We start from the raw sequence: 12,276 nt of genomic DNA on the forward strand, positions 1-12,276 counted from the left end.
TGAGTAGACAGCAAAAATTATTTTTTCTACTTCTTGTCTTCAAAAGGGAATTAAGAAATGTCTTCCAAAAAGACAAATTCCAAATGCCATTTTTTGGGTTAATTGCTGAAAACAGTTAGTGATGATAGCTATCATGTTTTGACTTCTTTTAAATGTGCCAGGCATTGAGATAAGCACTTTACCTACTGTTTTTCATTTATTCCTCACATCATCCTACCACTGACGATTACTTCATTATAACCATGTTACAGACAGGAAAAACAGTTCTACCTCTCTGAGCCTCATTCTCTTCCTGTCTATGGAGAAAGTGATGGGCAGAGGTTGGAAAGTTTAGGTCTGTTTAACTCCACAGTCCTTGCTCTTACTGCTGTCCTTACACGCCGTGGCCTAACTACAAAATAAATTCGTTCTACTTGGTTTCTTTCCTCGTGTGTTTTCTCATAATAAGTTGTCATCATAGCTAGTTCATTACCCACTTAGACTCGAGCCAGTTTGTAAGATGTGGGTTTGACGGATGTTATAATGGTTCATATCTATGGCAGCAGCAAGTGTTGGAGGGCGTCAAGGGCATCAAAGAAGGTGCTCTGCTTGTTTCTGAAGGAAAGTGCACCCTAGTTTCCGGAGTGTAAGCAAATATAGGAGAAAGGAAGACCAACTAATAAAGACAGTGAATCCTAATAACTGACTACGTCATCTGGAGTGGCTGTCTTACCCAGTGCTGTCATAATGCCAGATCTTTCTGTAGCTCCCTGTTGCCTTCATGATAAAACACTCTATGGCTCCTTCTCTGGTAACCTTTGCCTGCTTGCCTTGAGTAACAAGAGCCTTAACAGAGATAGCTAAAACGGCCAACACTCACGGAGGAGTCCTCACCTTACGTGAATGGTGGCAGACACAGCAAACTTCTTATTATTTTTTTTTAAATTTTTTATTTCTTTTCAGCATAACAGTATTCATTGTTTTTGCACCACACCCAGTGCTCCATGCAATCCGTGCCCTCCCTAATACGTACCACCTGGTTCCCCCAACCTCCCACCCCCTGCCCCTTCAAAACCCTCAGGTGGTTTTACAGAGTCCATGGTCTCTCATGGTTCACCTCCCCTTCCAATTTCCCTCAACTCCCTTCTCCTCTTCTTATTATTAATATTATTACTTATCCATATCTGCCCAAGTGGCAATGATCCTTTTGATTCTTTATAATATAGTAAAGTAATAAAATGAGCTAACTATGGCAGTAGTCTTTCATTAATCATAAGAGTTTTCAGGCTCTTGAGATAAAGTATTCACATGTATGATTTAATTCTCAAAAAAGTCCCATGGCTTCTTCACAATGGAGTAAACTGGGTCTTGGAGACATTAAGTAACTTGCTAGTGGTCAACAGTGGGATATGGGATGGAGGCCTGATGGCAGCCCAGTCTGCAGATTCTGAACCTGCTGTTAAACCAGAAAACTCATAGAACCTTATAGAAGATTGACTTAGTTTTCTGAATTTAGACGAAGATGAATGACCGACAGAGAGTGCCAGTTGTGACCAGAAGAAATGTATGTACTATTTGTTTTATGAAACCTGTTTGATTTGAAAGCTGCCTGTTTTTTCTCTTATTTTTTTTTCCATGGATGTATGAGGGGTGGGCAGCTGTCCTGTTTGCTGAAGACCTCATTTCTGTCACTGGGCTGCTTCACACATGTAGCTTTTGAGCCAGGCCCATGAAGATATTTGAGCTTACGAGTCGGTTCACAAAGGTCAAAAGCAGTCACATCCCCCATTCCTTGAGTGTGTCAAGAAATGAAAATCCCTTGGGCACCTGGGTAGCTCAGTGGGTTAAAGCCTCTACCTTCGGCTCAGATCATGATTCCAGGGTCCTGGGATCGAGCCCCGCATCAGGCTCTGTGCTCAGCAGGGAGCCTGCTTCCCTTCCTGTCTCTCTGCCTGCCTCTCTGCCTACTTGTGATCTCTGTCTGTCAAACAAATAAATAAAATCTTAAAAGAAAAAAAGAAATGAAAATCCCACCACCATGTTCCCCTAGGATGTTTTGTTACACTGCCAACCTTCAGAAATATTGCTTGCTTTCAATTTTAATCCATTTCTTCCTCCCTCATCCAGTCCCATCAATATCTAGAACATCCACTCAGAAATCTGTTGGTTTCCCAGAATACAGTTATTAACTACTCCCTTTGCATCTTGTCTTAAACCTCTCCCCCATGTACTCCAGCCTTCCCTTTGACATCTCAGCTGGTTGACAGGTAGTTAGCTTTTCTGACTGGCAGATTAGTGCCTCTGCAACATGGGAGTGTCATTACACAGTAAAATTAATACCTCTGGCCTGGATTTATTTAGCATCTTCTGACACTCAAAAGATCAAGGGAACACATGCCTTGTTTTCTCTTGGGATGGTTGAGTATTAGATTAAACTGGTAGGATATTTTAATGTCCTCGATAAAGACTTTGTATTTGGGTGAGCTATTGTTTTTTTGAAGTTCCTTATGCCTTTATTTTCAAAGTTAATTTAAGTGAGCGTTTACCATTTTTGGAAGGTATATGCACTTCCACATTGTTTGTTGCTGAAAATAAATAAATAAATAAATAAATAAATAAATAAATAAAATCCACTACCAACTCTGGGTTTTCTTTTTCAGATGCAAAAGAATTTGTTTTAAAAGCCCAGATCTTAGCTGGAGGAAGAGGAAAAGGTGTCTTCAGTAGCGGTTTGAAAGGAGGCGTTCATTTAACAAAAGAGTAAGTCTTTAATTCTGGGTCTTTGGGCTAAGCAGTTATGGGAGATTTTGCTCATGACTGAAGGAAACACTGAGAAAGATGGTCAGAATGGGGTTGGGAGCAAGAGGTAGCAAAAAAGGAAATGAATTAAAGGTAAGAGGACTCTGTGGTGCCCAAGTATTCTTTATCTCACAAAAGGATATTTTCTGTACTAATTGGTGAAAACTCAACGCTCCTTCTGTTGTAGACAATCAGTGATTCATCATAAATGTTGAAAACAACAACATAAATGCGGCCTCCATATTGTCACTTGCCTATTCTAGAACCTGCAGTAGCTCCCCAGTACCAATGCCTTCAGTTGTCCCTCCTGTATGATAGTCCAAGCCTTCGGGTATCAGGGCCCAGCACTGCCCACTTTCCCTTTCCTTTCTGTCACTTATCTTTTCATTATCTACTTTGAATCTCACCCTCTCCCTTGTGCCCCTCAGTGGCCAATACTTCTCACACTGCCCAAGTCAGGTCTTTGTTATTGACCTCATATATAATTCTGTTATGCATTTCAGCAGTGTCTTTCTACTATGAAAGTAACTTATTTTGGGGAGAGAGAATAGCAGAAGGAAGCAAGAATCTCCCTTCCCTCCCCTCTCCTTCCTTCCCCTTTCCCTGCCCCCTTTCCCTCTCTCCTCCTTTTCTCCCCTCCCCTTCCCTCCTCTCCCTTCCCTTCCTTTCTCTTTCCTCCTCCCCCCCAATATGTATTTTTTTTCTCCGTGAGCCTCCGGAAGAGGGCTAGGCACCTAGTACATGAGCAGAAAGCCCTACGGACTCGATGAATGTGGAGCTGGACATGAGGACATGGCATGCAGTCTGCTTTAAAATAATTTTCAGCATAGACATTGATTTCTTTTCCTTTCTCTCTCTCTCTCTCAGCCCTCAAGTTGTGGGACAGCTGGCTAAACAGATGATTGGGTATAATCTAGCAACAAAACAAACTCCAAAAGAAGGTGTGAAAGTTAACAAGGTAATACGAATGCTGTGGGTCATTTTCTTTGTATGTGTTAGAAAGAAGAAGAGAAAATCCTATTTCAATTTTGACAACCTGATGAAGCACTACACTTCGTTGATACACCATTTTATTTTTTAAACCTCCTATGATCTATTTAGGTTGTGGTATGACTTTGAGGAGAAACGTAAGGGTTCTGTAATAGTACGAGTGTTTATTATCATTAGCATTTAGTAAAAGTAGATGTGGGTGAGTGATGGAATCGACGGCTTTCCCTTCCAGAACGCAGGCCCAGGTTGTTTAAAGCTGAACGGGCTTTGAGTGACAGCTCTTACTCCTCGGTGTGGACATTCTCTGCTCCTCCATAACCCCACCCTCGTCCTGAGAATCAGAGTTACCTGCTGTGATTGGTTTTCTAAGTGTCACTTTACCTTACTTTGAGATTAATACCACTGAAATCCACTATTATCACTGCACGTATCGTGGGTGAGTGGTCTGCTGGGGTTCCCAAGTGTCTCTAGGGGGCACCTCGTGCACATACGCACACACACGGAACATAAAACCCCAAATCAAGTGGCCCACCTCAGTCATAAAATTGTGGGTGCAGAGCCAAGGCCAGAACCTAACTCTGCTCCTGTCAGCCTGTCCACCTTATGCACCCTCCTGGTACTCAGAGACACCACTGCTGGCTACTTGATTTGCAGGACTCAGTTCAAAAACATACAGGGGCCTTTGTTCAAATTTCAAGTCCGCTCCAGCAAAACATTACACCAAAAGACCAAGATGGGAACCCTTCTGAGCGTTGGCTCCTGTGTGATGACAAGATCCCACACCCCAGTCCTGGCAGGCACAGATAGTTAGAAGACGCTGTCATAACAGTGAATGGGGATCCAGGCTTTTGGGGAGTCTCTCTCTGCTTTGTGGACACAGCATCACCGATGATGGTCTCCACCATCAGTGTGCCTGCTTGGGGAACCTGAGGCAGTGTATTCTGTTTTCAATTTCTCAGAGTGAGAAGGGTAGAAAATTTTTGAGATGACCAAAAAAACAAAAAATTGCCAGTTGGTTCTTAGTGTACCATGGCGGGGGCTCTCTTGGGTCTCTCTTGGTCTGAAAGAGGGAGATGGAAATCCTGGTGGTCATTAGCTCCTTCATTCTGAGAACATAAAGCTTTTATAAATGGCAAGACAGCATACCAAGGAAACTGGTTGTGGTGGTTTCCCTTTCCCACTCCTCCTCAGATGTAAGAACTGTTTTAAAACTCAAAAGTGTTTTGTTTTGACTTTTGTTTGGCCCAACACAGTGCTTTTATTTGCCTTTTAAATCTGGCTATGAGTCTTTACCTGTGTTAACTTCTTCAAAATTTGTCCACAGAGGACATGATTCGTGTTTTTGTTTGTAGGAATTCATTGTTTTATATGGCTATATGAGTTTTTAGATTAGAGTTTGTGGTACTTTTTAAAAACATATTAAAATACCTAAAGCAGATTCACGCTGTATGGTAATGCATAAAATTAGTTTGTAGATAGGTTTCTAAAAGGCTAGCGATAAGTATATGCTTGTACATTGAGTCATTGCCAGGAAACAGCTATAATGTGTTGTTTTTTTAAGTAGTGTATTGTTTTTTTCCTCTCTTTGTAAAAGTAATTCAAACATGTAAAAAAATTCCAATCTTACAGAAATATAGAAATTTGAAAGCAGAAATTCTTTGGCTTCTCACTCCCCTGAAATAATGGCATATATCGTGTCTGTCCTTTTTCTGTGTATGGTTTTTGTTAACACATTCCTATAACAATAACATTGTGTACGACTTTAAGGAACATGGATTTTTTTTTTTTAACTTATGAAATCTTGGACAGTAGATAGAAGTCCCCCCATTATAGAAACTTTAGATTTCTAAGATTGTTTGAGAAGTTGTATAAACACATACATACATCACACACTTTGGATATTTTTTTCTAAGTCTGTGCCAATGCACTTCTCTTGTGTTCCCTTGGGTAATAATATGGGAGGTGAGACTGTTCTACTCACCACGTTCTTCATGATTCAGTACCAGCGAAGGTTACTACTCTACAGCGAGAGAAATGGAAGAACCGAGTATATTTTTAATCTTTTCTAATTACAGTTCTGTTACAAATAATTTTTGTGCTAATACTCATCCACAGATCACAGTTTCAATAGCATGATACGAAAAACAAAAACCAACCAACCCGGTTCAGTGGTCCAGTAGTTCCCCAAAGCTTCCCATCCTGGAGGACTCCACAAAAAGGTTGTGTTGATGATATTTGTGTCAGTCACAGATGAAGTCACATTTCTGAAATATATCAACTCAGGTCCTCGTGGGATGAGTGTTCATGAAATCCATTTAGATTCTCTCTGCAACAATGCCTAATATATTCTGACTTCCTGGGCCATATGGAGGGCATGGTAATGTCAAAAAACTGATCTCAATAATAATGATGTATCTTGAATTATCCACTGATAATCATCATTTTCCCGGGACTATTTTCTTAAAGAGTCATACATTATTTCTACCAAGCAGGAGACTTTGGAGACAGCAGCTGGTCTTTACAAATAGAAATTTGATGGAATGCAGAGCACATCTGTCAACATTTTAGAAGATTAAGAATAGGACTCTTGAATGACATCCTAAAAAGTTACAGTGTTGTGTTGCTTCTCAGAATAACTACTGAAAATTGTTAAATTTCCTTCTCTAGACTAACTCTTATTAGAAAGTGAACAGAAAACAGCATGCTTCTGTGAAAATCCCAACACTGTGTGCCAAGAAGTATTTCTTACATAGTCATGAGTTACCATTTATGATAAAAGAATCAATATGAAGCCTCCTATATTTTATTTTTAACTGGTGATGTGTTTGAAAAGAAGTTCTGTATTCATTACTTCATAGCTTTTTAGACCATCATATATTTATCCCATTACATGTGTCTTAAAAATTAGTGGTTTGATGGCATCTAGGTAGTTAATATATAGTGCTGTTTAATCTGTGACTTTTTTTGGTGAAATCTTTTACTGAACTATTTTCAGGAAAAGCAATGAAAGTGCTTTTTTATTTTCATTACTAGTAGTGATTAGTTATGAATATTCTTTTTTTTAAGTGATCAAAGACATCTTTTACCAGGTTTTTTTTTTGGAGTGTCAGTTGGTACAGCCTCTCTCTCTCTCTAGGGCAGTTTGGTAGTACTTATCAAAATTGCGAATATGAAGAGTCTTCTGGATACCTTATCTACAGGGATACTAGAACACATAAGCAAAGGTATATATATAAAAATAAACACTGAAGTAGGCTTTTAGAGATATGAAGTCCACATAAGTAACTGTCAGTTGGGACATAATTAAATAAATATTGTCATATAAGTACCATCTAGTCACAAAGAAGACAGAGGACCTTGGAGAGATCTCCAAGTTGTAGTACTAAGATTAAGAACAAGAGAAGGGTACCTGGGTGGCTCAGTGGGTTAAGCCTCTACCTTCAGTTCAGGTCATGGTCTCAGGGTCCTGGGATCAAGCCCTGTATCGGGCTCTCTGCTCATCGGGGAGCCTGCTTCCCCCTCTCTCTCTGGCTGCCTCTCTGCCTACTTGTGATCTCTCTCTATGTGTCAAATAAATAAAATCTTTAAAAAAAAAAAAAAAAGGACAAGAGAAAAGAGGCATTCAAGTATGTATAATACGTTTCCATGTGTGGGATGTCTCCACTACTGTAATGCTTGTAGATGCATAGGAAAGAGATACAAAGTTAACAGTGGTTTTTCCTGGTAGGCCTGCCGCACGGTTGCTGAGGCTGTGCTGAGCAAAGGGACAGAGGGCTGAGACAGTGATCATAGAATGCAATCCTTCCATACCCTTGCCTCTTGCCCAGGCACGGTCCTGGCATGCACAGGATCATGGCCTCCCAGAGAAAGTTGCTTCTTTTTCTGATGATCACATAGGTTCCATATAGGCTCCTAATCACCCTCTCTCCTGATGCCCAAGGGCTGTGTATGTGCAGCATGGGGGTGCTGTCACTGTCTTGTGTATATACTTTTGGTACCTTTTGCATTATTTTTGAACAAGCAAATAATATATTTGTAATTTTAAAGGAAGTAGAAATTGAATTAAAAATACAGTGATCCATGAGATAGAGGTATACAAACATAGGAAGCATCAGACGTACTGTGGAAAGTTGGCAACAAACTTGGTTTTCTACCAGTGCGATCTGAGAAAAATCAGTGTAGTAAAAATCATGTACGTACAGTTAATGTCTCAAATTAAAATAACAACTGCTTCCCCGGAGTTTTTCTTAAGTGTCAAGGTTTCTCAAGGAAGAAAAAGAGAAGATTAGAGTAGGAAGGTTCCTTGAGGCAAACCAAATACCTGTCACTTGAGCAAGTTAGCAGGATCAATTAAGGAGGTGCAGATGGGCATTCTGTACCATGAGGGCAGAACTCTCAAATCTCTGGACGCTAGCTCACTGGGTTTAAAGAGCCTGAAAATGAAGCTCTTTGATTTGTAAAGCAAGTTTATGTAGATTTCCAGGTGGAACTCAGCTTAATGCTGAATTAATTTGACTTTCTCACTAATATGTCAGGTGATGGTTGCTGAAGCCTTGGACATTTCCAGAGAAACCTACCTGGCCATTCTGATGGACCGGTCCTGCAATGGCCCAGTAATGGTGGGTAGCCCTCAGGGGGGCGTTGACATTGAAGAGGTGGCAGCTTCTAATCCAGAACTTATTTTTAAGGTACGTTAAGATTCCTGGCTATGCTGTGTTCATTGATTATTGTTGCACAAGCTGTTAAAGATTTAATGTGCAGTCTGAGGCTGGTAATAGTACATTCGCTTCTGGGATTTACAGCATGAAGACTTGAATCCTTTTTCTTAACTGAGTGCTTAGTTGAAGTTGGGTAGAATGAAGGTATTCCCTACCCAAGGTCGTCGTCTTTGCTTTTTCCTTCTCTTCCTTTATTCATCCTTCCTGCTTTTTCTTCCTTCCTCATTTCTTCTATCCACACAGCCCCAAGAATTAACCAATGGGGGAGGACTGTGAGTTTTCCATTTTTCTGGGTTAACTCTATCCCACTTCATAGTATGCAGGATCCAGAAATTCTCTCCTAGGAGAGAATGTGAGCTAGAGACTGCTTCCATGTCTCCCAGTGCTGCTGATATAAAACGGAGTCCTTCAAAAGTTCAGATTCTATCAGTTTGTCTCAATCCTTTAAATCTTGCCCTCGTTTCTAGCCACAGATCTGGCTGAGGTCAAATCCTAACCAGCCTGCAAGTGTCTCAGTGTTTCTATGCCTCATTTTCTGAATCACTAAAGTGGAAGTGGAGGTAATTTCCACCCCATAGAATTGTGAGGAAGAATGAGGTTAATGTGTAAAAAGTGCCTCTCAACCTACCTCATTTGTAAGAAGAAGCATCTATGGTCTTGAGAACTGTAATTCTGTTTTCTTTAATTCTGAGTTCTTAATATCAAAAAAATCATGTTAGAAATTTTTACCAGAAAAGAAAGAAAAAGAAATTTTTAGCAGAAGGATTCATTATTTCTTTTAGAAAATGATTTCGTTTCTTTTCAAAAAGTGAGAATTTTATTTCCTGAACCTCTTTGTTTAGATCAGATACTGATATTCTGGTGACTGGTGTTAGAATGTTTTTCACCAATATCACATCTTTAGCTTAACTGCCTTGGAAGTTAAATTGAGACTTTACATGTTGGCTTACCAATAATGCCTAGCCATTTTCAAAATTAATGTGATTTAAACAAGCCAATCCATTTGTGAAGAGAATACATGAGATAATGTATATGAAGAGCACTTTGTATCTTGGAGAAAATGGTGCTTTGTAGAGCTAAGGTATTATTAATAATTATCATCATCAATAGACTGTTTAAATCATATGGTAATATTTAACCTATGTATGACAGGCTCTAAACTTAACAGCAATGTTAGGCAGGAAAACCTTACTTTGGAAGCTTTCCAAAAAATGTCATAAAAATTAACTGACTAAATATTCGTCAGTGCCATCTGTATAGTAATTAAAAGTGAAAACTGGCATCCGATTGTCTTGTCAGCATGCCACCCTGAAGAATTATATAGTTTTTGGAAGGGCTGTTTTTTAGATGGTCTGCTAATTAAAACATACCCTATAGGCAGCTGCGGTAGCCCTGCTCAGAGATCTTTGGAAAGGTGCCACACTTTAATTACTCATTTTGCAAATAAATACTAAGCATTTTCTTTCAAGGTTGTGAATCTTTTCATTTGCCTGTCTGAATTTTCCTTCTTTGATTCATTTTTACTAGGAGCAAGTTGACATTATGGAAGGGGTAAAGGACAGCCAAGCTCAGCGGATGGCAGAAAATCTAGGCTTCCTTGGGCCTTTGAAAAACCAGGTACCTGAGTATGTGGAGGCCACTGTGAAGGACTTGTTTCAGGAAGCATTTACTACCTTGCTTCCTTTCCTCTGATATCTATGACTCCCAGGACACAGGATGATTTATTGTTTGACAGCTGTGCCCCCATTGTTTATGACGAAGAACACTATTTCCCTTGTATGCCAGAACAGGATGCTGCTGAGATGTGTTCCTATGTGTGTGGGTATGTGGGCACGGGTGAGTGTTGCACGCAGACATGTGCATTTTGCTGTGTGTGTTAGTCTCACACAGTAACTGCAGGGTTAGTGCAGCCCAGAAATTAGACCAGGCCATGGAGTCTTAGACGCATGGGCTGTCGAGTCAGGCAGACCTGAGTTTGAATCGAGCACTGCCTCCCAGCATGCGTGACTCTGCCTATCTAAACATTAGTGTCATCATCTGTGAAACAGGGCATATTGTCAGGATTGAGCACGCTGATGTGGGGAAGTGCTTATTCAGTACTCCAGAAAGGTCAGCTGTTGTTGTTACTAATAATACACATTACTTAACTAATTGCTATTCTTTCATAGCTAATGGGATTTGAGATGAATATTAATGGTCTGAAAGTGATATTTCACTGAAAACAGCTTAAATTATGCCAATTTAATAATTATACCCCTTGGCTTCAAAGACAGAAAAATTGTCCTCAGAGCTGTTGAGTGAGAGAATTTTTCTTGAGCATCACAGTCCTGCATTGCCCTTGGTCCAGCCCACGGAGCCTGATTGTATGTTTACATAAGCAAGCTTCTTTGTCTCACAATTAAATCAGAACTTACTGGCTGTTTTAATTTATTTTTTTTTTTATTTTTTTACAAGTAAGACAGGTGCTTTTATTATCATGCATATTTACAAACTTACTGGTTTGAATAACTGACATTGGTCCTCCCGTCATCATATGAACGACATCATTTTTCTGAATAGATCTGAGTATATAAACAGATTTTTCAAATCTGTTTATACTTATTTCTCACCCCTGCCCTTGACATTTTTTTTTTAAATTTCTTTTCAGTGTAACAGAATTCATTGTTTATGCACCACACCCAGTGCTCCATGTAATACGTGCCCTCCATAATACCCACCACCAGGCTCCCCCAACCTCCCACCCCCGCCCCTTCAAAACCCTCAGATTGTTTTTCGAGTCCATAGTCTCTCATGGTTCATCTCCCCTTCCAATTTCCCTCAACGCCCTTCTCTTTTCCGTGTTATTTGTTATGCTCCACAAATAAGTGAAACCATATGATAACTGACTCTCTCTGCTTGACTTATTTCACTCAGCATAATCTCTTCCAGTCCCGTCCATGTTGATACAAATGTTGGGTATTCATTCTTTCTGATGGAGGCATAATACTCCATGGTGTATATGGGCCACATCTTCCTTATCATTTCATCCGTTGAAGGGTATCTTGGTTCTTTCCACAGTTTGGCGACCGTGGCCATTGCTGCTATGAACATTGGGGTACAGATGGCCCTTCTTTTCACTACATCTGTATCTTTGGGGTCAATACCCAGTAGTGCAATTGCAGTGTCATAGGGAAGCTCTATTTTTAATTTCTTAAGGAATCTCCACACTGTTCTCCAAATTGGCTGCACCAACTTGCATTCACACCAACAGTGTAAAATGGTTCCCCTTTCTCCACATCCTCTCCAACACACGTTGTTTCCTGTCTTGCTAATTTTGGCCATTCTAACTGGTGTAAGGTGGTATCTCAATGTGGTTTTAATTTGAATCTCCCTGATGGCTAGTGATGATGAACATTTTTTTCATGTGTCTGATAGCTATTTGTATGTCTTCATTGGAGAAGTGTCTGTTCATGTCTTCTGCCCATTTTTTGACGTGATTATCTGTTTTGTGTGTGTTGAATTTGAGAAGTTCTTTATAGATCCTGGATATCAACCTTTCACCTGTACTGCCATTTGCAAATATCTTCTCCCATTCCATGGGTTGCCTCTTTGTTTTGTTGACTGTTTCCTTTGCTGTGCAGAAGCTTTTGATCTTGTGAAGTCCCAAAAGTTCATTTTCGCTTTTGTTTCCTTTGCCTTTGGAGACATATCTTGAAAGAAGTTGCTGTGGCTGATATCGAAGAGGTTACTGCCTATGTTCTCCTCTATGATTCTGATGGATTCCTGTCTCACATTGAGGTCTTTTATCTAC

The 12,276-nt window shown here is 40.0% G+C and overlaps 1 protein-coding gene across 3 annotated transcripts in view; it reads left to right on the forward strand.

Annotated features, from left to right (window-relative positions):
- The window catches only part of SUCLG2 (succinate-CoA ligase GDP-forming subunit beta), a 274,984-nt gene that overhangs the window by 129,739 nt on the left and 132,969 nt on the right, over positions 1–12,276 (forward strand). The window contains exons 3-6 of one of the 3 annotated variants that reach the window (XM_080830084.1): positions 2,640–2,739; positions 3,646–3,736; positions 8,304–8,456; positions 10,014–10,103. In XM_080830084.1, coding sequence (XP_080686210.1) covers positions 2,640–2,739; positions 3,646–3,736; positions 8,304–8,456; positions 10,014–10,103 — 434 coding nt within the window. The remainder of the gene's footprint in view (positions 1–2,639; positions 2,740–3,645; positions 3,737–8,303; positions 8,457–10,013; positions 10,104–12,276) is intronic. The other 2 variants (XM_080830085.1, XM_080830086.1) reach the window with 2 other exon arrangements.

Source organism: Martes martes (assembly GCF_963455335.1).
Source record: "Martes martes genome assembly, chromosome: 1".
NCBI lineage: Eukaryota > Metazoa > Chordata > Mammalia > Carnivora > Mustelidae > Martes > Martes martes.